The 27,989-nt window shown below is 60.9% G+C and overlaps 1 protein-coding gene across 1 annotated transcript; it reads right to left on the bottom strand.

The window, feature by feature from the left end:
- Positions 1–1,571: 1,571 nt before the first annotated feature.
- On the bottom strand, positions 1,572–27,701 carry LOC116938024 (uncharacterized). The gene is made up of 4 exons (XM_076058022.1): positions 26,862–27,701; positions 12,811–13,326; positions 7,868–11,859; positions 1,572–3,510 (listed from the first exon to the last, which is right to left on the bottom strand). Exons 1-4 carry the CDS (start codon positions 26,898–26,900, stop codon positions 1,572–1,574), a joined length of 6,486 nt encoding a protein of 2,161 aa, XP_075914137.1. The 5' UTR covers positions 26,901–27,701.
- Between the last annotated feature and the right edge of the window lie 288 nt (positions 27,702–27,989).

Below are 27,989 nucleotides of genomic sequence, written 5' to 3'. Positions count from 1 at the left end.
CCGAATCTCTGGTAAGGGGGACCGAATCTTCACTTGGGTACCGACGAATGTCCGGCCAGGTAACCAAGTATCTGCTAGGGTGCCGAATGTTTAGTCCCGGGTACCGAATCTTCGGTTCGGGTTGACCGAATCTTCGGTTCGGGTTACAAGTATTTCGTTATGGGGACGGGGTGCTTCGGTGCACACCTACTCAACCGAATACCCGGTGCCTCCCGTAACCGAATCTACCCGATCTCGGCGTGCGGCGGGGGAGGAAGGGGTGCTACCGAATCTGGTCGTAGCCACTACCGGTGACATCCGCTCGCAAGCTTCTCCGTCAGCGGTTCTGCAGAGAGGAGGTCGGTCACCACCACGCATTTCTCCGCACCCCCCCCCAAACCCACGCACCCGACCAACAACAGCGACCGCGACAGCAGCCGCCGCTCGCCACCGCGCGCGGTCGGTGACGTCTCCGCGGTGCGCGTGCCAGGCTGGGTGCACTTTGGGGCCACGTGAAGTGCCGAAGCCTCACTGCCGGCAGGAGGGAGTCATGGAACAGAGCCAGGTGCCGTGAGTTGACCGGCTGAGGTGGCCGGCTGATGCACCACCTGTGCCCCCTACTGTGCCAACCCGCTGTGCTTTAGCCACCCGGCGCTCCGCTCGCTGTTGTGAGTGTCGCTCTTCCGCCCTCCGTTGTTGCTGGAGGGCGACTGCCTCCAACTGCCCAGTAGCAGCGTCCTTCACGAGCCTCCTCCACAGAGGCCGATCTTGACACCGCTGGTACCAGTCATCGGCAAGTCCACTCAGCTCCACGTCCTCCCGTACCACGTCACTCCGTCTCTTCTCGAGCCCGTGCCACCCAGCGTCCTTCACGAGCCTCCTCCACAGAGGCCGACGTTGACACCGCCGGTGCCGGCCATCGGCAAGTCCACTCAGCTCCACGTCCTCCCGTACCACATCACTCCGTCTCTTCTCGAGCCCGTGCCACCCAGCGTCCTTCACGAGCCTCCTCCACAGAGGCCGACCTTGACACCGCCGGTGCCGGCCATCGGCAAGTCCACTCAGCTCCACGTCCTCCCGTACCACGTCACTCCGTCTCTTCTCGAGCCCGTGCCACCCAGCGTCCTTCACGAGCCTCCTCCACAGAGGCCGACGTTGACACCGCCGCTGCCGGCCATCGGCAAGTCCACTCAGCTCCACGTCCTCCTGTACCACGTCACTCCATCTCTTCTCGAGCCCGTGCCACCCACCCAGCCACCCGCCCGCCCGCCAGTCCTTCTTTCCTCCCGGCCCGTGCCACGCCCGGTGATCACCCTCTCTATTCGGCCGAACAAAAAACTGCCCCAACCGCCATTCACGACTAAGTGGCGATGAAGTCACCACGGCGACTGTGCCAGGCTAGGTGCATGAGCAGGAGGAGGTCACGGGACAGACCCTGCTGGTGCCGCGGTCTGTCCGACCGAGATGACCGGCAGACTCACCACCGCCTGTGCTCCCCTTGTGCACCACCACCACCACCACCACAGTGGCAATGTCCCTGCCACCCACCCACCCTTACCCCCCCTTACCCCCCACACCCCCCCCCCCCCACCTCACTGGCCCGACATCCCCTTCCAGTAGTCCAGAATGTCGTGGAGGTCTTCGTTGCGTGCCAGCTGCACCTTCTCCCTCAGGGCGCGCCCGCCCGCCACTCCTCCACCCGCCACTCCTCCACCCGCCACTCCTCCACCCGCCACTCCTCCACCCGCCACTCCGCCCGCCACTCCGCCCGCCACAGGCGGTGACGCCGCTGTGACTCCTTCCTCCTGCCGCTGGCCCTGCCCCTGGCCCTGCCCCTGGCCCTGGCCCTGCCCCTGGCCCTGCCCCTGCCCCTGCCCCTGCTGCTGGAGTGTCGCGTGGAGCTGGGCGGACTTCTGGCGCGGGCGACGCCACTGGGCGGGCGCCTTCATGCGGCGCCAAACAGCGCCCAGCACCCCGGACGTCGTGGCCGCCGCAGCATTGTCCGCGGGGTCTCCGCCGTGGCCGCTGCCGCCGTGGCCGCCGTCCACGCCCGGCGCCGGCGGTGACAGCGGCGGCGACGGCGGAGCGCCGGCGGCCCCCTCGTCGCCCTCCTCGCGCCGGCGGCGGTGGTGCCGGCGGCGGTGAGCGTCGCCATCCTCGTCGGCGGAGGGCGAGCAGAGGGCGGAAGCCGCGGGCGGAGAGGCGGCCGATGACTTGGCGGTGGAGACGAGGCCCAAGGCGGCCTGCTGCTGATGGTGCTGCTGCTGATGCTGCTGCTGATGGTGCTGATGGTGCTGCTGATGGTGCTGCTGCTGCTGATGCTGCTGATGCTGCTGCTGCTGATGATGATGATGCTGGCGGCGTCCGTGATGCTGCGGCTGCGGCTGGTGGTGGTGTTGGTAACGAAATGGACTCTGCTGCTGCTGCTGTTGCTGCTGTTGTTGTTGATGCTGCTGTTGTTGTTGCTGTTGTTGTTGTTGTTGGTCATCCCCTGACCCCACGGCACGCTGCCCCTGACCCTCGCGGTGGACCGGTGCCGCCTGCAGGCCTCCACCGCCTCTGACCCCGCCGGCGCCCCCCGCGGAGGAGCCCCCCGCGGAGGAGCCCCCCGCGGAGGAGCCCCCCACAGCCACCGCCGCCCCCGCCGCCCCATCGTCGTCGTCGTCGTCGCCGCCGGCTACCGGGCAGCTCAGGGAAGCGGACCGCAGCTGGAGCAGTGCATGCTGGGTAATCCGCTTGCTGTGCTGCTGCTGCTGGTGGTGCGACGAGAACGCCGGCGGCACCACCCACGCCGAGCCAGGCTCCTGCCGCAGTGCATGCTGGGAAGCCCTCTGTGCCGGCTGCAGTGCATGCTGGGTCGACTTTGTGGCCACGGCCGCCCCCTGCTGCTGCCGCTGTGCATCGTGGCTGTGTTTGGTTTGCTGCACTGCATGCTGGGTAGACTTGGCCGTCACGACGACGGCCCCCGCCTGTGGTGTCGTCGGCGGCTGCTGGTGCTGCAAAGCATGCTGGGAAGACTGCTGCAAAGCATGCTGGGAGGAAGACTGCTTCGGCTGCTGCTGCTGCTGCTGCTGCTGCTGCAAGGCATGCTGGGAAAGCGGTGGCGGTTGTTGTTGTTGTGGTTGTTGTTTTTGTTGTTGCGTAGGGTCGGCAGGGTGGTTGGGGTCAGGTGACATTGCACTCTGGTGGTGCTGCTGCTGTTGTTGTTGTTGGTGGTGTTGGTGGTGTTGGTGACGGCTGAAAGTCTGCGGTTGTTGTTGTTGTGGCGGTTGTTGTTGTTGTTGTTGTGGCGGTTGTTGTTGTTGTGGTGGTTGTTGTTGTTGTGGTGGCGGTTGTTGTTGTTGTGGCGGTTGTTGTTGTTGTGGCGGTTGTTGTTGTTGTTGTTGTCCTTCAAGAGGTTCGTGGTAACAGAAGCGTCGTGGAGCTCCGTGCGGTGGTGGTGGTTGTTGTTGTTGTTGTGTCACCCCAACCACGTGGCCCGGATCGGAGTCGGCCCTCGTGAAGGAGGGGCGGTCGCGACGATCCGGAGGTCTGGGGGAGAGCGGGGGAGGGGAGGGGGAGGGGGGGAGAGAGGGAGGGGGGAGTGAGGGAGGGGGGAGAGAGGGAGGGGGGAGTGAGGGAGGGGGGAGAGGGGGGAGAGAGGGAGGGGGGGAGATGGGGGTGGGGGAGTTTTTGAGTGTGAACAGAAAGTCGTGGATCTCCACAAGTGGACATCCCTCAAGAATGAGGCTGTGGGTACGCACTGCAACCAGACCTCTGTACACTCCTCCTCCTCCATCGCCACCACCACCACCACCACGATCTCAACCACCACCACCACTCACCACCATGACCACCACCACCACCACCACTCACCACCATGACCACCATCACCACCACCTCCTCCACCTCAACAACCACCACAACTTTCTCCACCACCTCAACCACCACCAACACCACCACCACCACCACCAACAACAACAACCGCCATTCGCCACTAAGTGGCGGTGATGTCACCACGACGCTTGTACCAGGCTAGGTGCACGTTGAGGCCGCGTGAAGTGTCGAACGCCCGCTGGCAGGAGGTCACGGGACAGACCCAGCAGGTGCCACGGGTCGACTGACTGAGATGACTGAGATGACTGGCTGATGCACCACCTGTGCCCCCTACTGTGCCAACCTGCTGTGCTTTGGCCACCCGGCGCTCCGCTCGTGGTTGTGAGCGTCGCTCCTCCGCCCTCCGTTGTTGTTGGAGGGCGACTGCCTCCAACTGCCCAGTAGCGTCCTTCACGAGCCTCCTCCACAGAGGCCGATCTTGACACCGCTGGTACCAGTCATCGGCCGTGCCACGCCCGTTTAGCCCCTTCGATCCGGCCGAACAAAAGCTGTTTCGGCATGCGGTGGCTGGGCATGCGGGCTACATGACCCAGCCATCGCAGCCTTGCCTGCCGGAGGATCTCACCGATGGGACTTTTTTTTCCAGATGGTTCAAGAATTTGTGAGCTCCTCACACAATCAAGCCTGGTTAAACGCAGGCTGGATCGTAGGCAGGCAATCCTAAAATGTTCCAATAGGGGGGCTCCATGTTCTGCAAGCGTAGAGAAGGGAGGGAATGACCGTGGCTGAGAAGACCTGAAGCTTTGTGTGGAGCGACAGACCAGGTAGCTTCCACACAGCGTTACGCAACCGATGAAAAGATATTTCCGCTCGACTGATTCGGAGTGAAACCTCGGCTGTTAAACCAGAGCCGGTCATAAGCACACTGCCCAGGTATGGGAAACTCTCCACTCTCTCCACAACTGCCCCATCACCGATTGGGAGTCGTAGGGGTGGAGTGTCCGATGGTACAAAATACCCAGGCAGGTGATTAGTTTTGGTGGGGCTGATGGTAAGGCCCCACCTCTTAGTGGCATGCTCCAGGTTCAGCAGCAGCTCCTCCAACTCCTCCTCTGAATGAGCAGCTATTACCAAATCATCGGCATACATAACGTGGTTGACCAATAGGGAGCCATCCCTTGACCACACCCGGGCATCTATCAGCCTCCCATTGTATCTGTACCATAACGAAATTCCTCCGGTACAGCAATTGAAGGCTTCCCGAACTACGTGGTCAAAATAGATGTTAAATAATGTGGGAGCCAGAGGACATCCATGTCGCACCCCAAGGTGAACAGGGAATAGCTCCGACTCCCGGCCACGTAGTTTTGTCCGGGCCCGCTCACCATCATGAACGTCCTTAATGATCGTGAGCAGAGGGTCAGGGACTCCGAAAGCACAAAGAACAACCCAGAGCCCAGGCCTACTGATGGTATCATAGGCCTTGACCAGGTAAATAAAGCAGAGATGTAGGTCTTGTTGGAATTCCCTGCACCTCTGCTGTAGCAGATGGACAGAAAATATGGCATCTGTGCAGGACCGCCCTTTCCTGAAACCGCATTGGGGCTCTGCAAGCCTCTCCTCAGCGTGCCTGGCAAGGCGATGTTGAATAATCCTTGCCAGGACCTTTCCCGGCACACTGAGGAGTGAGATGGCCCTGTAGTTGTTACAGTCTGTGCGGTCCCCCTTCTTAAAGAGGGGGACCACCAGGGCATCCTTCCAATCCTGCGGAACCCGTCCAGTGATCCAGACTGTTGTTATGATGTCATATAGGGCAGTCTGTGCACAAACGCCACCCTCCCTCAGCATATTGCATGGGAGATTATCTCTGCCCGGTGCCTTTCCTGGTCTCGCCTTCAGTACTTCCTCAACAGATGGCACCTCAGCCAGCCACTCACAGGGGGTGACTTCTTCCAACATTTGAGGCACCGCAGCCTCGGCAGGGTCATCCCCACTTTGTCCCACGTTGTTATCCAGGCTGAGGGATTTAACCTCCCCCAGGACCTCACAGAAATGCTCAGAAAATCTGAAAACCTGTTCCTGGGGGTCGGAGATTGGATCACTGGTATTTCCCCTAATGCTGATGATAGGTGTGGCGTTACTTTTTTGATGGAATCAGAGCGATTTGTGATCGCGGGCCACTGAGGCAGATTCCATCTCGTCAGCAACCCGCGACCACCACCCATCCTTGCAGCGCCTCACGGCTCTCCGAACCTCCAATCGAAGGCTGCGGTAATCCTCCTCATTCTCTGACGTGGGTTGCTGTAGCTGATGAGACTGGGCCTGTCGCTTTTTCTCAGCTAGCCTGAACACCTTCTCTGTCAGCCAGGGTCTCTGGGGAGGTCTGGACCGTGTACCTAAAGCAGCCATTGCAGATGCGTGAGCCAGTCCTAAACCTCGCCCATTTCCCCTCGACATCAGGAGCAGTGGGGGACGATGCCAACTCCAGCCGCAAGCGATGATGACATTCTCACTTGCAACTTTCATCAGCTACCTGACACCAGGCCACTATGAGTTTGAATGGGGTCCTGGGTGTACACCCACCACCGGAGTGGAAGAATGGCAGGCGCATCTTACAGATGACTAGTCCATGGTCAGTGGGCAGATCAGCTCCACGGTAGGTCCTGGTGTCAAGGACATGGGCCCTCATCCACTGGTCCATCACTATGTAGTTCAGCAGATGTTCTTGCTTGGACCCGGCATGCATCCATGATGTTGTGTGGATGCGCTGATGCCGGAACAGCATGTTGGCAATTACAAAAATCTAGCAGCCTCCTACCGTTGTTATTGAGCTGAACTGGCCCATGCTTTCCAATCACTCCAGACCAGGTGTACAGCATAATGACCAATTCGGGCATTGAAGTCACCCAGCAAGATGACCACTTTAGTTAGCACCTGTGACAGGAGGTCATAGAAGGCATCTGACTCATTATCCTTGCCTGCATCCCTCCATGGATGTTCGTCTTCTGTGGGGGCATAAGCAACCACGACCACCATTCCTCGCATCTGGTTGATGGGAAGACGAGCCCAAAGTAGCCTGGGGCTTACAGCTTCCCACACCTCACCGCCACGCTCCCACGCCCCCTTCATTCTTTTGTTCAGAAGAAGAGCCACACCCTGTTGTTTGGCAGTCTCCTTCCCCGAGTAGAGGACTGTCCACCCCTCATGGTGGCAGGAGCAAGAGCCGGTCCACCGGACCTCCTGAATGCCACAGAGATCCAGGCGGTACCGGTCCAGCTCCCGACAGAGGAGCGGCAGCCTCTCCTCCGCAGTGAGCGTTCGAAACATTCCACGTGGCCACCCGCAGTGGCTTTTTGCTGTTTCTGGAGGAGCCCCGAGGGTAGAGATTCAATCTCCTGGCTCCGCCAATTGGGGTTTGGCCAGGAGACGTCATAGACGCCTGTCCCCCCGGGGCCTCCGGCACAAGCTTCTTAATTAGATATTTTTCACGTGGTTTAGTGGTAATCTATTGAAGGTGGAGGGGTTACCAGCCCCTCGCCCATTTGGCCACTGTGGTGGCTATAAACGCCATGAGGGGAAATGCCAATTGTTGCTTTTGCCGGACACCTCCACCACCACCTCCACCACCATCACGACCACCACCTCCACCACCTCAAGCATCACCTCCCCCACCACAACCACCACCACCTCAACCACCTCCACCACCACCACCACCACCACCTCAACCACCACTTCCACCACCACCACCACCCCAATCACCTCCACCATCACCTCCCCCACCACAACCACCACCACCTCAACCACCACCTCAACCACCACCTTCACCTCCACCACCACCACAACCACCACCACCTCCACCACCACCTCCACCTTCACCACCTCAACCACCACCACCACCTCCACCACCTCCACATTCACCACCTCAACCACCACCACCACCTCCACCTTCACCTCAACCACCTCCACCACCTTCACCACCATCACCACCTCCACCACATCCACCTTCACCACCACCTCCACCACCTCCACCTTCACCACCACCACCACCACCACCACCTCCACCACCGCTCACCTCCACCGTCCGGGCGAGAGCCCTGCTATCCCCGTTTCTCCACCACCACCACCACCACCACCACCAGCGCCACCGCCTCCGGCAGACGCCCCCGCGGCCACCTCAACCGCCACAGCCGCCGTAGCCGCCGTAGCCGCCGTAGCCGCGCCCTCTCTGTCCGGCGCCGCGGCCTCGGGGAAGCCGGCGATGGCCTCTCCCCGGATGGACTCGATGCAGGAGCTGATGATGACGTTCACTCGGTCGACCTCCTGCGTGATGGCCGCGATGTCCGCCAGGTGTCCGCCGCCCGCCGGTTGCGCCGGTTGCGCCGGTTGCGCCGGTTGCTGCGGTTGCTGCGGTTGCTGCGGTTGCTGCGGTTGCTGCGGTTGCGCCGACTCCAACCAACCAACGCCGCAGCCCGTCACCTCGATGTAGGTGCTCTTGGTCCGGGCCGGCACTCCGGTCTCTTTACCGCCACCGCCGCCGCTTCCCCCCTGCTGCTGCTCCCCGCCCCTCCCCCTCCCCCTCTTCTCCGCTTCTCCCCCGGCCTTGCCGGCCGCGGCGCTCCTCGCCAGCAGCAGCAGCGCCTCCGTCGCCCCGGCAACGGAGGCGGCGCTGCTCGCCGGGGACTCGGCCGCCCCCCCGACGCCGCCGCCGCCGCCGACGCCGCCGCGCCCCTGCCGCATCGACAGCTCCGCGGCGACCGCGGCCGCCACCGTCGCCAACTCCTCCGGCCCCTGGGCGCCCCCTCCGCCGCCGAGCACCGGCAGCACCCCGCCGGCCCCGGACGCCGCCGCCGCCGCCGCCGCCGCGCCACCGCGACCGCCGCCGCGGCCACCGGCGCCGGCACCGGCGGCCTTGAGGTGCCCCGGCGCCAGCGGGAAGGCGATGGCGGCCCGCTTGACGGCCTCGGCCCGCTTGCCCCGCCGCCTCCGCACGAGCCCCCGGGCGGCCACGGCGGCGAAGGCGATGACCACGGCGGCGCCGAGGGCGCAGGCGATGACGGCGACGGCCCTGCCGGCCGGCGACGTCGCCACGCCGTCGCCGCCGCCTCCACCGCCTCCGCCGCCTCCTCCTCGGCCTTCCTTGCGGTCGAGCCCCGCGCCGTCGTAGGCGTCCGGGTACGCGCCACCGTAGTCACCGCCGCCGCCGCCGCCATCATAGTAGCCGCCCGGGTAGTCGTCGGCGCCGCCGGCGGGCGTTTCGCCCGCCGGCGGCTTTCGCCCGCCGGGGCCGCCGGGGCCGCCGGGGCCGCCGGGGCCGCCGGGGCCGCCGGGGCCGCCGGTCCGGCCGAGCACGAAGACGTCGCCGGCCTGCAGGCGGAAGGTGACGCAGGTGTGGTTGAGGCGAGCGTGCAGCTTGATGGAGACGACGCAGAAGGTGTGCGCGGCGCCGTCGGCGACGCCGCGCACCGTCACCAGCTCCGAGCGGCGCCGGAGGCTCCGGAGGTCGACGCCGCCGTCGCCGGCGTCGGCCGCGGGGTCCTCCGCCGGACGCCCGCCGCCGCCGCCGCCGTAGCGGGCCAGGACGTACATCTTGGAGAAGGGCCGCGGGATCCGGATGCGCAGGGTGGCCGTGCCGCCGCCGCCGCCGAGGTTGCCGCCGCCGAGGTTGCCGCCGCCGAGGTTGCCGCCGCCGCCTCCGGACGGAGATGTCAGGACGGCGATGGTGGGCAGGGAGCCTCTCGGTAGGCCGGTGCCGGTGCCGGTGCCGGCGCCGCCGCCGAACGTGGAGGAGGGGAACTTTGGGTGCATCGGAGGCGCGACGGCTCCCGGGTCCAAGGGGCCGAGGTCAGGAGGGGGCGGCCGAGGGACGTGGACGTGGACGTCGTGCGGCGGTGGCGGTGGTGGTGGCGAGGACGAGGAGGAGGAGGAGCTGCTGCTGCTGCTGCTGCTGCTGCTGCTGTCGGAGTCGCCCGAGTAGCAGCCATCGCAGGACGAGGAGGACGAGGAGGAGGAGGACGAGGAGGAGGAGGGATCTTCGTAGGTGGAGGTGACTGCCCAGGTGTCTCTGGGGCACTCCGCCAGCAGTTCTTGGAGAGCGGAGCGGCGGTGGTGGTGGTGGTGGTGGCTCTGGGGCAGCTTCGGTGCCGAGCGGGGGTCTTGGCTAGAGGATGATGAGCGGGGGTCTTGGCTAGAGGATGATGAGCGGGGGTCTTGACCGAGGGACAAGGAGCGGGGGTCTTGACCGGCGGACGAGGAGTGGGGGTCTTGACCGAGGGACCAGAAGCGGGGGTCTTGGCTAGAGGATGATGAGCGGGGGTCTTGACCGAGGGACAAGGAGCGGAGGTCTTGGCTAGAGGATGATGAGCGGGGGTCTTGGCTAGAGGATGATGAGCGGGGGTCTTGACCGGCGGACGAGGAGCGGGGGTCTTGACCGAGGGACCAGAAGCGGGGATCTTGACTAGAGGACGAGGAGCGGGGGTCTTGACCGAGGGACAAGGAGCGGGGGTCTTGGCTAGAGGAAGAGGAGCGGGGGTCTTGACCGGCGGACGAGGAGTGGGGGTCTTGACTAGAGGACAAGGAGCGGGGGTCTTGACCGGCGGACGAGGAGCGGGGGTCTTGACCGAGGGACAAGGAGCGGGGGTCTTGACCGAGGTCCGGCGCAGACCACCGGGAGGCGGAGGAGGATGGGGCCGAGGAGGGGGACGATGGAGGGGGCGGCTGTGGAGGTGGCGGCGATGGGACGCCGAGGAGCGGCACCCCAGCCAGCCAGGGAGGGGAGGCGCACACCGGGATCTCCGTGTCCAGCGACAACCACGAGAGCGATGAGGTGGAGGAGGAGGCGGTGGAGGAGGAGGCTGTGGAGGAGGAGGCGGTGGAGGTGGAGGCGGTGGAGGAGGAGGAGGAAGACGAGGACAAGCGGGAAGACGACGACGATGACGAAGACGATGAAGACGAAGACGACGATGACGACGATGACGATGACGACGATGACGACGGGAGATAGTAATAATAACGAGGAGAGGGAGCGTAGCGGAAGGAAGAAGCGGGAGACCGGCGACGACGACGATTGGGCAGACGGGGCGACAGGGAGGGTGAGGAGGACGGCGAGGAAGAGGGCGCGGAGGAGGAGGAGGAGCGGAAGAGGTGAGAGCGGCGACGTGCGGAGGAGGAGGTGGTGGAGGAGGAGGAGGTGGAGGAGGAGGAGGAGGAGTAGGGGCTCGCCGAGCGAGCGGTGCGACGAGGTGACGGCGTCAGGAGCGACGGCAAAGACCCGGCGCTCGAAGTGGCACCGGACGGCCTCGAGGAGGACGAGGAGGAGGAGGTGGAGACTGACGAGGTGGAGACTGACGAGGAGGAGGTGAAGGGGGTGGAGACTGACGAGGAGGAGGCAGAGGAGGAGGAGGAGGAGGCGGAGGGGGAACCGGGAGACCGAGCCGCCAGCAACGCGGATGAAGCAAGCGGCAGCGACGGAGCCGCCGCCGCCGCCGCCGCCTCATCCACCGCCTCGTCCACCGCCTCATCCACCGCCTCATCCGCCGCCTCGTCCACGGGCACCGCCGCCGCCGCCGCCGCCGCCGCGGCCGCCACCGCCGCCACGCCGGCGGGCGACGCCGAAGCCGCCGAAGCCGCCGAAGCGACCCCGGCCGCCCCGACCTGCCTCTGGAGCCAGACGAGCGCGGGCAGGAGGCCAGCGCAGCCGCAGTCCAGCGGGTTGCCGGCCAGCGGCAGCCGCCGGAGGCCCCGGGGCCCCGCGAGGGCGTCGGGCGTCAGGGCGGCGAGCCGGTTGTGGGCCAGGTCGAGGGCGCGGAGGGCCGGCGAGTGGCGCAGGAGGCCCGCGGGCAGCGAGGAGAGGCGCCCGCCGCGCAGGCTCAGCGCCCGCAGGGAGACGAGCCCCAGGAGGGAGTCTCGGTGGACGAGGCGCAGGGGGTTGTGGGCCAGGTCCAGGTGGGCGAGGAGGGCGAGGGGGCGGAAGGAGGCGGCGGGGAGGGCGGCGATGGAGTTGCGCGAGAGGTCGAGGGAGACGAGGGAGGAGTAGCGGGAGAGGGAGGAGCGGTCCGGGGTGGAGATCTGGGGGGGGGGGGGGGGGGGTTGGGGGGGTTTGGAGGGGGGGGGAGATGGGGGGGGACTGATGAGAGGGGTAACATTCACCTCTACACTCACCCACCCACTCGCCCAACCCGCCCGCCCACTCGCCCGCCCACTCACCCACCCTCTCATTCACCCATCCACTCATCCACCCGCCCACTCACCCACTCACTCACCCACCCTCCCACTCACCCACTCACCCGCCCACTCGCTCACCCGCCCACTCACCCACCCGCCCACTCACCCACCCGCCCACTCACCCACTCGCCCACTCACCCACCCACTCACTCACTCACCCTCCCACTCACCCACCCACCCACTCACCCTCCCACTCACCCACCCTCCCACTCACTCACTCACCCTCCCACTCACCCACCCTCCCACTCACTCACTCACTCACCCTCCCACTCACTCACCCTCCCACTCACCCACTCGCCCACTCACCCACCCACCCACTCACTCACTCACCCTCCCACTCACCCACCCACCCACTCACCCTCCCACTCACCCACCCTCCCACTCACTCACTCACCCTCCCACTCACCCACCCTCTCACTCACTCACTCACCCTCCCACTCACCCACTCGCCCACTCACCCACCCACCCACTCACTCACCCTCCCACTCACTCACCCTCCCACTCACCCACCCACCCACTCACCCTCTCACCCACCCACCCACTCACCCTCTCACTCACCCACCCTCCCACTCACTCACTCACCCACCCTCCCACTCACTCACTCACTCACCCTCTCACTCACCCACTCACCCACCCACCCACTCACCCTCCCACTCACTCACCCTCCCACTCACTCACCCACCCACCCACCCTCTCACCCTCCCACCCACCCTCTCACTCACCCACCCACCCACCCTCTCACCCTCCCACCCACCCACCCGCCCACCCACCCACCTGCCCACGCGCCCCACCCACCTGGTTGCCGGACAGCTGCAGCTCCGTAAGCGACACGTTCAGATGCCTGGGCACGGCGGTGAACGGTGGGCGGTTCTCGCTGCAGATGGCCTTGCGATGGACCCCACTCCTCGCGTCCACCACCAGCCAGCAGTCGCCCGCGGCCGGCTGGGGCCACAGCGCCGCGGCCGCCAGGAGGCCGATCGCGGCCGCAACGATTCGGCGGGGAAGGGCGGCGGCGCCGGTGGCGCCGGCGGAGGCGGCGGAGGCGGTGGTGGCGGCGGAGGCGGTGGTGGCGGGCTGCCGTCTTCGACGCCGGTGACGAGGCGGTGGTGGACGAAGTGGAGTAGGGGGGGCGGGAGGATGATGCTGAGGTGGTGGAGGTTGTTGTTGGTGGTGGTTGTGGTGGTTGTGGTGGTGGTTGTGGTGGTGGTTGTTGAGGAGGGGAGTCACGTGGTCACAGTTGAGGGACCCCAGGGCACGAGGCGGCGGCGGCGGCCATTTTTTGTCGTGGGCCGCAGCGGCCATTTTTGTTGCCTGGCGGTTGCCGTGGCGACGCGGGAGGGGGTTGAGGGGGTGGGGGTGGTGGAGGTGGGGGTGGTGGTGGTGGAGGTGGTGGTGGTGGGGGTGGTGGTGGTGGTGGGGGTGGTGGTGGTGGGGGTGGTGGTGGTAGTGGTGGTGGTGGGGGTGGTAGTGGTGGTGGTGGGGTTGGTGGTGGTGGTGGTGGGGGTGGTGGTGGTGGTGGTGGGGGTGGTGGTTATGGTGGTGGGGGTGGTGGTGGTGGTGGTGGAGGGAGACGGACGAGGAAATAGATGCATCAACATCATCACCATCATCATCACCACCATCACCATCATCACCATCACCACTGCCATCATCGCTACTCACAGCACTTGCCCCTACAGTCCTGCTAGAGACTACCTGGGGCAGCTGTGTCTGGCACAGTCCCCCCATTCACCCCCCCCCCACCTCTAGATGAAGAGAAACGAACGCAATATCGGGGCGTGATGGATGGGTGGGTGAGTGGGTGGGTGGGTGGGTGAGTGGGTGAGTGGGGGGGTGAGTGTGTGATTGAGTGGGTGAGTGTGTGGGTGGGTGAGTGAGTGAGTGGGTGAGTCAGTGAGTGTGTGGGTGGGTGACTGGGTGGGTGAGTGGGTGAGGGGTGAGTGTGTGGTTGAGTGGGTGAGTGTGTGGGTGGGTGAGTGAGTGAGTGGGTGAGTCAGTGAGTGTGTGGGTGAGTGGGTGAGTGGGTGGGTGAGTGGGTGGGTGGGTGGGTGAGTGGGTGGGTGAGTGGGTGGGTGGGTGAGTGGGTGGGTGAGTGGGTGAGTGTGTGGGTGGGTGAGTGGGTGAGTGAGTGGGTGAGTGGGTGGGTGGGTGAGTGGGTGAGTGGGTGGGTGTGTGGGTGGGTGAGTGGGTGAGTGTGTGAGTGTGTGGGTGGGTGAGTGGGTGTGTGGGTGGGTGACTGGGTGAGGGGTGAGTGTGTGGGTGACTGGGTGGGTGGGTGAGTGGGTGAGTGTGTGGGTGGGTGAGTGGGTGGGTGGGTGGGTGAGTGGGTGGGTGAGTGGGTGAGTGTGTGGGTGGGTGAGTGGGTGAGTGTGTGAGTTTGTGGGTGGGTGAGTGGGTGTGTGGGTGGGTGACTGGGTGGGTGAGTGGGTGAGGGGTGAGTGTGTGGGTGAGTGGGTGGGTGGGTGAGTGGGTGAGTGTGTGGGTGGGTGAGTGGGTGAGTGTGTGGGTGGGTGAGTGGGTGGGTGGGTGGGTGAGTGGGTGAGTGTGTGGGTGGGTGAGTGTGTGGGTGGGTGAGTGGGTGAGTGGGTGGGTGAGTGGGTGGGTGTGTGGGTGGGTGGGTGTGTGGGTGGGTGAGTGGGTGGGTGGGTGAGTGTGTGGGTGGGTGTGTGGGTGGGTGACTGGGTGGGTGAGTGGGTGAGTGGGTGAGTGTGTGGGTGAGTGGGTGGGTGGGTGAGTGGGTGGGTGGGTGAGTGTGTGGGTGAGTGGGTGAGTGATTGGGTGAGTGTGTGGGTGGGTGAGTGGGTGAGTGTGTGGGTGGGTGAGTGGGTGTGTGGGTGGGTGACTGGGTGGGTGAGTGGGTGAGGGGTGAGTGTGTGGGTGAGTGGGTGGGTGGGTGAGTGTGTGGGTGAGTGGGTGTGTGGGTGGGTGAGTGGGTGAGTGGGTGAGTGTGTGGGTGGGTGAGTGTGTGGGTGGGTGAGTGGGTGAGTGGGTGGGTGAGTGGGTGGGTGGGTGTGTGGGTGGGTGAGTGGGTGGGTGGGTGGGTGAGTGTGTGGGTGGGTGGGTGACTGCGTGGTTGAGTGGGTGAGTGGGTGAGTGTGTGGGTGAGTGGGTGGGTGGGTGGGTAAGTGGGTGGGTAAGTGGGTGGGTGAGTGTGTGGGTGGGTGGGTGTGTGGGTGAGTGGGTGGGTGGGTGGGTGAGTGGGTGGGTGGATGGGTGAGTGTGTGGGTGGGTGTGTGGGTGGGTGACTGGGTGGGTGAGTGGGTGAGTGGGTGAGTGGGTGAGTGTGTGGGTGAGTGGGTGGGTGGGTGAGTGGGTGGGTGAATGTGTGGGTGGGTGAGTGGGTGAGTGTGTGGGTGGGTGAGTGGGTGGTGGGTGAGTGGGTGGGTGGGTGGGTGTGTGGGTGGGTGAGTGGGTGGGTGGGTGAGTGGGCGAGTGTGTGGGTGGGTGAGTGTGTGGGTGGGTGAGTGGGTGAGTGGGTGGGTGAGTGGGTGGGTGGGTGAGTGGGTGAGTGTGTGGGTGGGTGAGTGTGTGGGTGGGTGAGTGGGTGAGTGGGTGAGTGGGGGGGTGAGTCAGTGAGTGTGTGGGTGAGTGGGTGAGTGGGTGAGTGGGTGGGTGAGTGTGTGGGTGGGTGAGTGTGTGGGTGGGTGAGTGGGTGGGTGGGTGAGTGGGTGAGTGGGTGGGTGAGTGGGTGGGTGGGTGAGTGGGTGAGTGTGTGGGTGGGTGAGTGTGTGGGTGGGTGAGTGGGTGAGTGGGTGGGTGAGTGGGTGGGTGGGTGTGTGGGTGGGTGAGTGGGTGGGTGGGTGGGTGAGTGTGTGGGTGGGTGGGTGACTGGGTGGTTGAGTGGGTGAGTGGGTGAGTGTGTGGGTGAGTGGGTGGGTGGGTGGGTAAGTGGGTGGGTGAGTGTGTGGGTGAGTGGGTGGGTGGGTGTGTGGGTGAGTGGGTGGGTGGGTGAGTGGGTGGGTGGGTGGGTGAGTGGGTGAGTGGGGGGGTGAGTGTGTGGTTGAGTGGGTGAGTGTGTGGGTGGGTGAGTGAGTGAGTGGGTGAGTCAGTGAGTGTGTGGGTGGGTGACTGGGTGGGTGAGTGGGTGAGGGGTGAGTGTGTGGTTGAGTGGGTGAGTGTGTGGGTGGGTGAGTGGGTGGGTGGGTGGGTGAGTGGGTGGGTGAGTGGGTGAGTGTGTGGGTGGGTGAGTGGGTGAGTGTGTGAGTTTGTGGGTGGGTGAGTGGGTGTGTGGGTGGGTGACTGGGTGGGTGAGTGGGTGAGGGGTGAGTGTGTGGGTGAGTGGGTGGGTGGGTGAGTGGGTGAGTGTGTGGGTGGGTGAGTGGGTGAGTGTGTGGGTGGGTGAGTGGGTGGGTGGGTGGGTGAGTGGGTGAGTGTGTGGGTGGGTGAGTGTGTGGGTGGGTGAGTGGGTGAGTGGGTGGGTGAGTGGGTGGGTGTGTGGGTGGGTGGGTGTGTGGGTGGGTGAGTGGGTGAGTGTGTGGGTGGGTGTGTGGGTGGGTGACTGGGTGGGTGAGTGGGTGAGTGGGTGAGTGTGTGGGTGAGTGGGTGGGTGGGTGAGTGGGTGGGTGGGTGAGTGTGTGGGTGAGTGGGTGGGTGGGTGGGTGAGTGATTGGGTGAGTGTGTGGGTGGGTGAGTGGGTGAGTGTGTGGGTGGGTGAGTGGGTGTGTGGGTGGGTGACTGGGTGGGTGAGTGGGTGAGGGGTGAGTGTGTGGGTGAGTGGGTGGGTGGGTGAGTGTGTGGGTGAGTGGGTGTGTGGGTGGGTGAGTGGGTGAGTGGGTGAGTGTGTGGGTGGGTGAGTGTGTGGGTGGGTGAGTGGGTGAGTGGGTGGGTGAGTGGGTGGGTGGGTGTGTGGGTGGGTGAGTGGGTGGGTGGGTGGGTGAGTGTGTGGGTGGGTGGGTGACTGCGTGGTTGAGTGGGTGAGTGGGTGAGTGTGTGGGTGAGTGGGTGGGTGGGTGGGTAAGTGGGTGGGTGAGTGTGTGGGTGAGTGGGTGGGTGGGTGTGTGGGTGAGTGGGTGGGTGGGTGGGTGAGTGGGTGGGTGGGTGGGTGAGTGTGTGGGTGGGTGTGTGGGTGGGTGACTGGGTGGGTGAGTGGGTGAGTGGGTGAGTGGGTGGGTGAGTGGGTGGGTGGGTGAGTGGGTGGGTGAATGTGTGGGTGGGTGAGTGGGTGAGTGTGTGGGTGGGTTAGTGGGTGGTGGGTGAGTGGGTGAGTGGGTGGGTGGGTGGGTGGGTGGGTGAGTGGGTGGGTGGGTGAGTGGGCGAGTGTGTGGGTGGGTGAGTGTGTGGGTGGGTGAGTGGGTGAGTGGGTGGGTGAGTGGGTGGGTGGGTGAGTGGGTGAGTGTGTGGGTGGGTGAGTGTGTGGGTGGGTGAGTGGGTGAGTGGGTGAGTGGGGGGGTGAGTCAGTGAGTGTGTGGGTGAGTGGGTGAGTGGGTGAGTGGGTGGGTGAGTGTGTGGGTGGGTGAGTGTGTGGGTGGGTGAGTGGGTGGGTGGGTGAGTGGGTGAGTGGGTGGGTGAGTGGATGGGTGGGTGAGTGGGTGAGTGTGTGGGTGGGTGAGTGTGTGGGTGGGTGAGTGGGTGAGTGGGTGGGTGAGTGGGTGGGTGGGTGTGTGGGTGGGTGAGTGGGTGGGTGGGTGGGTGAGTGTGTGGGTGGGTGGGTGACTGGGTGGTTGAGTGGGTGAGTGGGTGAGTGTGTGGGTGAGTGGGTGGGTGGGTGGGTAAGTGGGTGGGTGAGTGTGTGGGTGAGTGGGTGGGTGGGTGTGTGGGTGAGTGGGTGGGTGTGTGGGTGAGTGGGTGGGTGGGTGAGTGGGTGGGTGGGTGGGTGAGTGTGTGGGTGGGTGAGTGGGTGAGTGGGTGAGTGTGTGGGTGAGTGGGTGGGTGGGTGAGTGGGTGGGTGAATGTGTGGGTGGGTGAGTGGGTGAGTGTGTGGGTGGGTGAGTGGGTGGTGGGTGAGTGGGTGAGTGGGTGGGTGGGTGAGTGGGCGAGTGTGTGGGTGGGTGAGTGGGTGAGTGGGTGGGTGAGTGGGTGGGTGGGTGAGTGGGTGAGTGTGTGGGTGGGTGAGTGTGTGGGTGGGTGAGTGGGTGAGTGGGTGAGTGGGGGGGTGAGTCAGTGAGTGTGTGGGTGAGTGGGTGAGTGGGTGGGTGGGTGGGTGTGTGGGTGGGTGAGTGGGTGAGTGTGTGGGTGGGTGAGTGGGTGAGTGGGTGGGTGGGTGTGTGGGTGGGTGAGTGGGTGGGTGGGTGAGTGGGTGAGTGTGTGGGTGGGTGAGTGTGTGGGTGGGTGAGTGGGTGAGTGGGTGGGTGAGTGGGTGGGTGGGTGGGTGAGTGGGTGAGTGGGTGAGTGTGTGGGTGGGTGAGTGGGTGAGTGGGTGAGTGGGGGGGTGAGTCAGTGAGTGTGTGGGTGAGTGGGTGAGTGGGGGGGTGAGTGTGTGAGTCAGTGAGTGAGTGTGTGGGTGAGTGGGTGAGTGGGTGAGTGGGGGGGGTGAGTGGGTGGGTGAGTGGGTGAGTGAGTGGGTGGGTGAGTGGGTGAGTGTGTGGGTGGGTGAGTGGGTGAGTGTGTGGGTGGGTGAGTATGTGGGTGGGTGAGTGGGTGAGTCAGTGAGTGAGTGTGTGGGTGAGTGGGTGAGTGGGTGAGTGGGGGGTGGTGAGTGTGTGGGTGGGTGAGTGGGTGAGTGAGTGGGTGAGTGTGTGAGTCAGTGAGTGAGTGTGTGGGTGAGTGGGTGAGTGGGGGGGTGAGTGGGTGAGTGAGTGGGTGGGTGAGTGGGTGAGTGTGTGGGTGGGTGAGTGGGTGGGTGAGTATGTGGGTGGGTGAGTGGGTGAGTCAGTGAGTGAGTGTGTGGGTGAGTGGGTGAGTGGGTGAGTGGGGGGTGGTGAGTGTGTGGGTGGGTGAGTGGGTGAGTGAGTGGGTGAGTGTGTGAGTCAGTGAGTGAGTGTGTGGGTGAGTGGGTGAGTGGGGGGGTGAGTGGGTGGGTGAGTGGGTGAGTGAGTGGGTGGGTGAGTGGGTGAGTGTGTGGGAGAGTGAGTGAGTGGGTGGGTGAGTGGGTGAGTGTGTGGGAGAGTGAGTGGGTGACTGGGTGAGTGGGTGGGTGAGTGGGTGGGTGAGTGAGTGGGTGAGTGTGTGGGTGGGTGAGTGGGTGAGTGGGTGGGTGGGTGAGTGGTTGGATGAGTGAGTGGGAGAGTGGGTGAGTGGGTGGGTGAGTGGGTGAGTGTGTGGGTGAGTGGGTGGGTGGGTGAGTGAATGAGTGTGTGAGTGAGTGAATGAGTGTGTGGGTGGGTGAGTGAATGAGTGTGTGAGCGAGTGAATGAGTGTGTGAGTGAGTGAATGAGTGTGTGGGTGGGTGGGTGTGTGGGTGGGTTGAAGCGTTGCCTATCTTTCCGTGACAGAGTTGATTTTCGTTTCTTTGATTTACAGCTTTAATAAACACACACACACTCTCACACACACAAACACTCTCTCTCACACACACAAACACACACGCACATAGACACACAGCCATAGACATACAGATACACATGTATACTCAATGACACACACACAGTGACACGAAGTGACACACACATAGTGACACACACACAGTGACACACACAGTGACACACACACAGTGACACACACAGTGACACGCACAGACACACAGAGTGACACACAGTGACACACAGTGACACACAGTGACACACACACAGTGACACACACAGTGACACGCCACACACAGAAACAATGACACACACAGTGACACACACACAGTGACACACACAGTGACACGCACAGACACACACAGTGTCACACAGTGACACACAGTGCCACACACACATAGTGACACACACAGTGACACACACAGTGACACGTACAGACACACACAGTGACACACACACAGTGACACACAGTGACACGCACAGTGACACACACACAGTGACACACACAGTGACACACAGTGCCACACACACATAGTGACACACACAGTGACACGCACAGTGACACGCACAGACACACACAGTGACACACAGTGACACACACACATAGTGACACACACAGTGACACACACATAGTGACACACACAGTGACACACACAGTGACACGTACAGATACACACAGTGACACACACATAGTGACACACAGTGACACACACACATAGTGACACACACAGTGACACACAGTGACGCACACACATAGTGACACGTACAGACACAGTGACACACAGTGACACACACAGTGACACGTACAGTGACACGCACAGTGACACGCACAGACACACACAGTGTCACACAGTGACACACAGTGCCACACACACAGTGACACACACAGTGACACACACAGTGACACGTACAGACACACACAGTGACACACACACAGTGACACACACACACAGTGACACACAGTGCCACACACACATAGTGACACACACAGTGACACACACAGTGACACGTACAGACACACACAGTGACACACACACAGGGACACACACAGTGACACGCACAGTGACACACACACAGTGACACACACACACAGTGACACACACAGTGACACGCACAGTGACACGCACAGACACACAGTGACACACACACAGTGACACACAGTGACACACACACATAGTGACACACACAGTGACACACAGTGACGCACACACATAGTGACACGTACAGACACACAGTGACACACAGTGACACACACAGTGACACGTACAGACACACAGTGACACATAGTGACACACACAGTGACACGTACAGACACACAGTGACACGCACAGTGGCACACAGTGACACGCACACAGTGACACACACAGACACACAGAGTGACACACAGTGACACACACAGTGACACGCAGTGATGCACACACATAGTGACACACACAGTGACACGTACAGACACACACAGTGACACACACAGTGACACACATAGTGACACACACAGTGACACGTACAGACACACACAGTGACACACACAGTGACACGTACAGACACACAGTGACACGCACACAGTGACATACAGGGACACGCACACAATGACACGTACAGTGACACACACAGTGACACGCACAGACACACACAGTGACACACACAGTGACACGCACAGACACACACAGTGACACACACATAGTGACACAGTGACACACACACATAGTGACACACACAGTGGCACGTACAGTGACACACACAGTGACACGCACAGACACACAGTGACACACACAGCGACACAATTACACGCACAGACACACAGTGACACACACAGTGACACACACAGTGACACACACACAGTGACACACACAGTGACACACACAGTGAAAAATACAGTGAAACACACAATGACACGCCACACACAGACACAAAGACACACACAGTGACACACACAGTGACACGTACAGACACACAGTGACACGCACACTGACACACACAGTGACACACACAGTGACACACACACAGTGACACGCCACACACAGACACAATGACACACACAGTGACACACACAGACACACACAGTGACACAGTGACACACAGGGACACACACACAGGGACACACACACAGGGACACACACAGGGACACACACACAGTGACAGGCACAATGACACACAAAGTGACACGCACAGTGACAAACACAGTGACACGCACAGACACACAGTGACACACACAGAGACACACGCACACAGTGACACACACACAGTGACACACGCACAGAGACACACGCACAGAGACACACACACAGTGACACACACACAGTGACACACACACACAGTGACACGCCACACACAGACGCAATGACACACACAGTGACACACAAACAGAGACACAGTGACACAAACAGTGACACACACAGTGACACACACAGGGACACACACAGTGACACACACAGGGACACACACAGTGACACACACAGTGTACACACACAGGGACACAGTGACACACACAGTGACACACACAGTGACACAGTGACATACACCAGGACACACAGTGACACACACAGTGACACACACAGTGACACACACAGTGACACGTACGTACAGACACACACAGTGACACACACATAGTGACACACAGTGACACGTACACAGTGACATACAGGGACACGCACACAGTGACACGCACAGTGACACACACAGTGACACACACAGTGACACACACATAGTGACACACAGTGACACGTACACAGTGACATACAGGGACACGCACACAGTGACACACACAGTGACACACACAGTGACACGCACAGTGACACACACACAGCGCCACAATTACACGCACAGACACACAGTGACACACACAGTGACACACAGTGACACGCACAGTGACACGCACAGACACACAGTGACACACACAGTGACACACAGTGGCACACACAGTGACACGTACAGACACACAGTGACACGCACACTGACACACACAGTGACACACACAGTGACACACACAGTGACACGCACAGTGACACGCACAGACACACGGTGACACACACAGTGACACACAGTGACACACGCAGTGACACGTACAGACACACAGTGACACGCACACTGACACACACAGTGACACACACAGTGACACACACACAGTGACACACAGTGACACACACAGTGACACGCACAGTGACACGCACAGACACACACAGTGACACACACACAGTGACATACACACAGTGACACACACAGTGACACGCACACAGTGACACACAGTGACACACACAGTGACACACACAGTGACACGCACAGACACACACAGTGACACACACACAGTGACACACACAGTGACATACACACAGTGACATGACACACAGTGACACACAGTGACAGTGACACACAGTGACACGCCACACACAGACACAATGACACACAACAACAACAACAACCGCCATTCGCCACTAAGTGGCGGTGACGTCACCACGACGCTTGTGCCAGGCTATGTGCACCCTGAGGCCACGTGAAGTGTCGAACGCCCGCTGGCAGGAGGTCACGGGGCAGACCCAGGTGCCATGGGTCGACTGACTGAGATGACTGGCTGATGCACCACCTGTGCCCCCTACTGTGCCTACCTGCTGTGCTTTAGCCACCCAGCGCTCCGCTCATTGTTCTGAGCGTCGCTCCTCCGCCCTCCGTTGTTGTTGGAGGGCAACTGCCTCCAACTGCCCAGTAGCGTCCTTCACGAGCCTCCTCCACAGAGGCCGATCTTGACACCGCTGGTACCAGTCATCGGCAAGTCCACTCAGCTCCACGTCCTCCTGTACCACATCACTCCATCTCTTCTCTAGCCCGTGCCGCGCCCGCTTAGCCCCCTCAATCCGGCCAAACAAAAGCTGTTTCGGCATGCGGTGGCTGGGCGTGCGGGCTACATGACCCAGCCATCACAGCCTTGCACGCCGGAGGAGCTCACCGATGGGACCTTGCCCAGATCTTTCAAGGATTTGTGAGCTCCTCACACAATCCAGTCTGGTTAAACCCAGGATGGATCGTAGGCAGGCCAGCCTAAATGTTTCTAACCGGCGAAGATGTTCCATTAGGGGGGTCCACGTTTCGCAAGCGTAGAGAAGGGAGGGAATGACCGTGGCCGAGAAGACCTGAAGCTTAGTGCGGAGCGACAGACCAGGTAGCTTCCACACAGCGTTACGCAACCGATGAAAATATATTGCCGCTCGACTGATTCGGAGTGAGACCTCTGCTGTTAAACTGGAGCCAGTCATAAGCACACTGCCCAGGTATGGGAAACTCTCCACTCTCTCCACAACTGCCCCATCACCGATTGGGAGTTGTGGGGGTGGAGTGTTCGATGGTACAAAATACCCAGGCAGGTGCTTAGTTTAGGTGGGGCTGATGGTAAGGCCCCACCTTCTTAAAAAGGGGGCCCACCAGGGCATCCTTCCAATCCTGCGGAACCCGTCCAGTGGTCCAGACTGTTGTTATGATGTCATATAGGGCAGTCTGTGCACAAACGCCACCCTCCCTCAGCATTTCGCTTGGGAGATCATCTCTGCCCGCTGCCTTTCCTGGTCTCAGACTCCGGATCACCTTCAGTACTTCCTCAACAGATGGCACCTCAGCCAGCCACTCACAGGGGGTGACTTCTTCCAATATTTTAGGCACCGCAGCCTCAGCAGGGTCATCCTCACTTTGTGCCACGATGTTTTCCTGGCTGAAGGATTTTCCCTCCCCCAGGACCTCACAGAAATGCTCAGCAAATCTGCAAACCTGTTCCTGGGGGTCAGAGATTGGATCACCGTTTTTTCCCCTAATGATGGTAATAGGTGTGGCGCTGCAGGTTACTTTTTTGATGGAGTTAAAGAGAGATTTGTGATCACGGGCCACTGAGGCAGACTCCATCTCCTCAGCAACCCGCGACCACCACCCATCCTTGCAGCGCCTCACGGCTCTCTGAACCTCCGAGCGAAGGCTGCGGTAAGCCTCCTCATTCTCTGACGTGGGATTCTGTAGCCGATGACAGTGCGCCTGTCGCTTTTTCTCAACCATCCTGAACACTTCCTCTGTCAGCCAGGGTCTCTGGGGAGGTCTGGACCGCGTACCCAAAGCAGCCATTGCAGCTGCATGAGTCACAGTCCTAAACCTCGCCCATTTACCCTCGACATCAGGAGGAGTCGGGGACGATGCCAATCCCAGCCGCAAGCAATGATGAAATTCTCGCTTGCAACTTTCATCAGATAACTGAGACCAGGCCACTTTAGGTTGGAATGGGGTCCTGGGTGTACACCCACCACCAGAGTGGAAGAATGGCAGGCGCATCTTACAGATGACTAGTCGATGGTCAGAGGGCAAATCAGCTCCACGGTAGGGCCTGGTGTCAAGGACATGGGCTCGCATCCGCTGGTCTGTCACTACGTAGTCCAGCAGATGTTCTTGCTTGGACCCGGCATGCATCCATGATGTTGTGTGGATGCGCCGATGCCGGAACAGCGTGTTGGTAATTACAAGCCCATGGGCTGCACAAAAATCTAGCAGCCTCCTACCGTTGTTATTGAGCTGATCTGGCCCATGCCCTCCAATCACTCCAGACCAGGTGCCAGCATCATGACCAACTCGGGCATTGAAGTCACCCAACATGATGACTCTATCCCGAGGGGTCACTTTAGCCAGCACCTGTGACAGGAGGTCATAGAAGGCATCTGACTCATCGGCTTTGCCTGCATCCCTCCACGGATGTTCATCTTCGGTGGGGGCATAAGTAACCACGACCACCATTCCTCGCCTCCGGTTGATGGGAAGGCGAGCCCAAAGTAGCCTGGGGCTTAAAGCTTCCCACACCTCACCGCCACGCTCCCACACCCCCTTCATTATTTTGTTCAAAAGAAGAGCCATACCCTGTTGTTTGGCAATCTGCTGCCCCGAGTAGAGGACTGTCCACTCCTCATGGTGGCAGGAGCCAGAACCGGTCCACCGGACCTCCTGAATGCCACATAGATCCAGGCGGTACCGGTCCAGCTCCCGACAGAGGAGTGGCAGCCTCTCCTCCGCAGTGAGCGTTCGAACATTCCATGTGGCCACCCGTAGTGGTTTTTCGTTGTTTCTGGAGGAGCCCCGAGGGTAGATATTCAATCTCCTGGCTCCGCCAATTGGGGTTTGGCCAGGAGACGTCATAGACGCCTGGCCCCCCGGGGCCTCCGGCACAAGCTTATTAGTTACATATTTCAGTCGTAGTTTAATGGTAATTAATTGAAGGTGGAGGGGTTACCACCCCCTCGCACCCGTCCAGAGCCCCCGTTTAGCCCCTGTGGTGGACATATGCCATGAGGGGAAGAGCCAATCAAAATTGGATCTCCCCCCACAGCACTGTCCACGACAGAGTTGCACACACACACACAGTGACACACACACAGTGACACACACAGTGACACACACAGTGACACACACAGTGACACACAGGGACACAGTGACACACACAGTGACACACAGTGACACACAGTGACACGCACAGTGACACAGTGACACGCAGTGACACACACACAGTAACACACACAGTGACACACAGGGACACAGAGTGACACACAGTGACACACAGTGACACAGTGACACACACACAGTGACACACACAAGGACACACAGTGACACACACACAAGGACACACACACAGTGACACATACGCACAGTGACACATACACACAGTGACACATACACAGTGACACATACACACAGTGACACACAGTGTACATACACACAGTGACACACACAGTGACACACACAGTGTACATACACACAGTGACACACACAGTGACACACACACAGTGACACACACACACAGTGACACATACACACACACAGTGACACACACACAGTGACACACTCACAGTGACACACACAGTGACACACACAGTGACACACACAGTGACACAGTGACACACACACAGTGACACAGTGACACACACACAGTGACACACTCACAGTGACACACACACACAGTGACACACACACACAGTGACACACACAGTGTACACACACACAGTGACACACACAGTGACACACACAGTGACACAGTAACATACACAGTGACACACACAGACACACAGTGACACAGTGACATACACAGTGACACACACACAGTGACACACACAGTGACACACACAGGGACACACAGTGACACATACACACAGTGACACACACAGTGACACACAGTGACATACAGTCACACACACAGTGACACACACAGTGACACACACACAGTGACACACACACAGTGACACACACACACAGTGACACACACACAGTGACACACACACACAGTGACACACACACACACAGTGACACACACACAGTGACACACACAGTGACACACACACAGTGACACACACACAGTGACACACACAGTGACACGCACAGTCACACACACAGTGACACACACACACAGTGACACACACACAGTGACACAGACACAATGTCTACCTTGTCCAGGGTGGTGGAGCGAGGTAGATCTTCCCGCATCACGTGAATTGTGGAATTATACAAATATTTGTTAAATTTGTATTTTAAATTTAAATTTTTATACCAGCGGAGCGCATGGAAAGGCGCATTTAGAGTCGCCTACATTAACACACTCGAATAAGAAACGAAAATGAGACATTTGCAATGTCGTCTTTACGTTGAAATAATGTGGTGCTGATGGAAGATCCCTGTCGATGTGTAAGACTGCGTCTGTGTGTGTGTCTGTGTGTGTGTCTGTCTGTGTGTGTCTGTCTGTCTCTGTGTGTGTGTCTCTGTGTGTGTGTCTGTGTGTGTGTCTGTGTGTGTGTCTGTGTGTGTGTGTCTGTGTGTGTGTCTGTGTGTGTCTGTGTGTGCGTGTGTCTGTGTGTGACGGTGTGTGTCTGTGTGCGTGTGTCTGTGTGTGTCTGTGTGTGTCTGTCTCTGTCTCTGTGTGTCTGTCTCTCTGTGTGTCTGTGTGTGCGTCTATGTGTGTGTGTGCGTGTCTGTGTGTGCGTGTCTGTGTGTGTCTCTGTGCGTGTCTGTGTGTGCGTGTCTGTCTCTGTGTGTGTCCGTATGTCTGTGTCTCTGTGTCTGTGTCTCAGTGTCTGCGTGTCTCTCTCTGTGTGTGTCTGTGTGTGGGTCCGTATGTCTCTGTGTGTCTGTGTGTCTCTGTGTGTCTGTGTGTCTACGTGCGTGTCTGTGTGTCTCTGTGTAAATAGCAGACTGTCTCAGAAATGATAATGCATTCAGCACCACGAGCTGACTCCCACTCTCTCTCTCCCTCCCTCCCTCTGCTCCCTCTCTCCACCCTCTCCTCCACGTCTCTCGCCTCCTCCCCCCTCCCTCTCTTACCCCACCCCCTCCCTCTCTTACCCCACCCCCTCCCTCTCTTCTGGTAGGGTTGCTTTGGTAGGGGTAGAGTGGTAGGGGTAGAGTGGTAGTGGTAGAGTGGTAGGGGTAGAGTGGTAGGGGTAGAGTGGTAGTGGTAGAGTGGTAGGTGTGGAGTGGTAGAGTGGTAGGGGTAGAGTGGTAGAGTGGTAGGGGTAGAGTGGTTGGTGTAGAGTGGTAGGGGTGGAGTGGTAGGGGTAGAGTGGTAGGGGTGGAGTGGTA

Source organism: Petromyzon marinus, assembly GCF_048934315.1.
Source record: "Petromyzon marinus isolate PM22_M1 ecotype Great Lakes invasive population chromosome 67 unlocalized genomic scaffold, UKy_Petmar_22M1.pri1.0 chr67_unloc.4, whole genome shotgun sequence".
NCBI lineage: Eukaryota > Metazoa > Chordata > Hyperoartia > Petromyzontiformes > Petromyzontidae > Petromyzon > Petromyzon marinus.
The sequence above is the reverse complement of the archived record's forward strand: the minus strand, read 5'-3'. Positions and strand labels throughout refer to the sequence as shown.

Bases quoted from the DNA above. Each gene is read 5' to 3' on its own strand.
- LOC116938024 (XM_076058022.1), bottom strand. From the start codon at position 26,900: ATGCGGGAAGATCTACCTCGCTCCACCACCCTGGACAAG. The intron at 11,860-12,810 runs GTGGGTGGGGCG...CCCCCCCCCCAG, and splicing joins TGCAGCTGTCCGGCAACCAG to ATCTCCACCCCGGACCGCTC. The intron at 3,511-7,867 runs GTGAGCGGTGGT...GCTCTCCCCCAG, and splicing joins CTCTCGCCCGGACGGTGGAG to ACCTCCGGATCGTCGCGACC.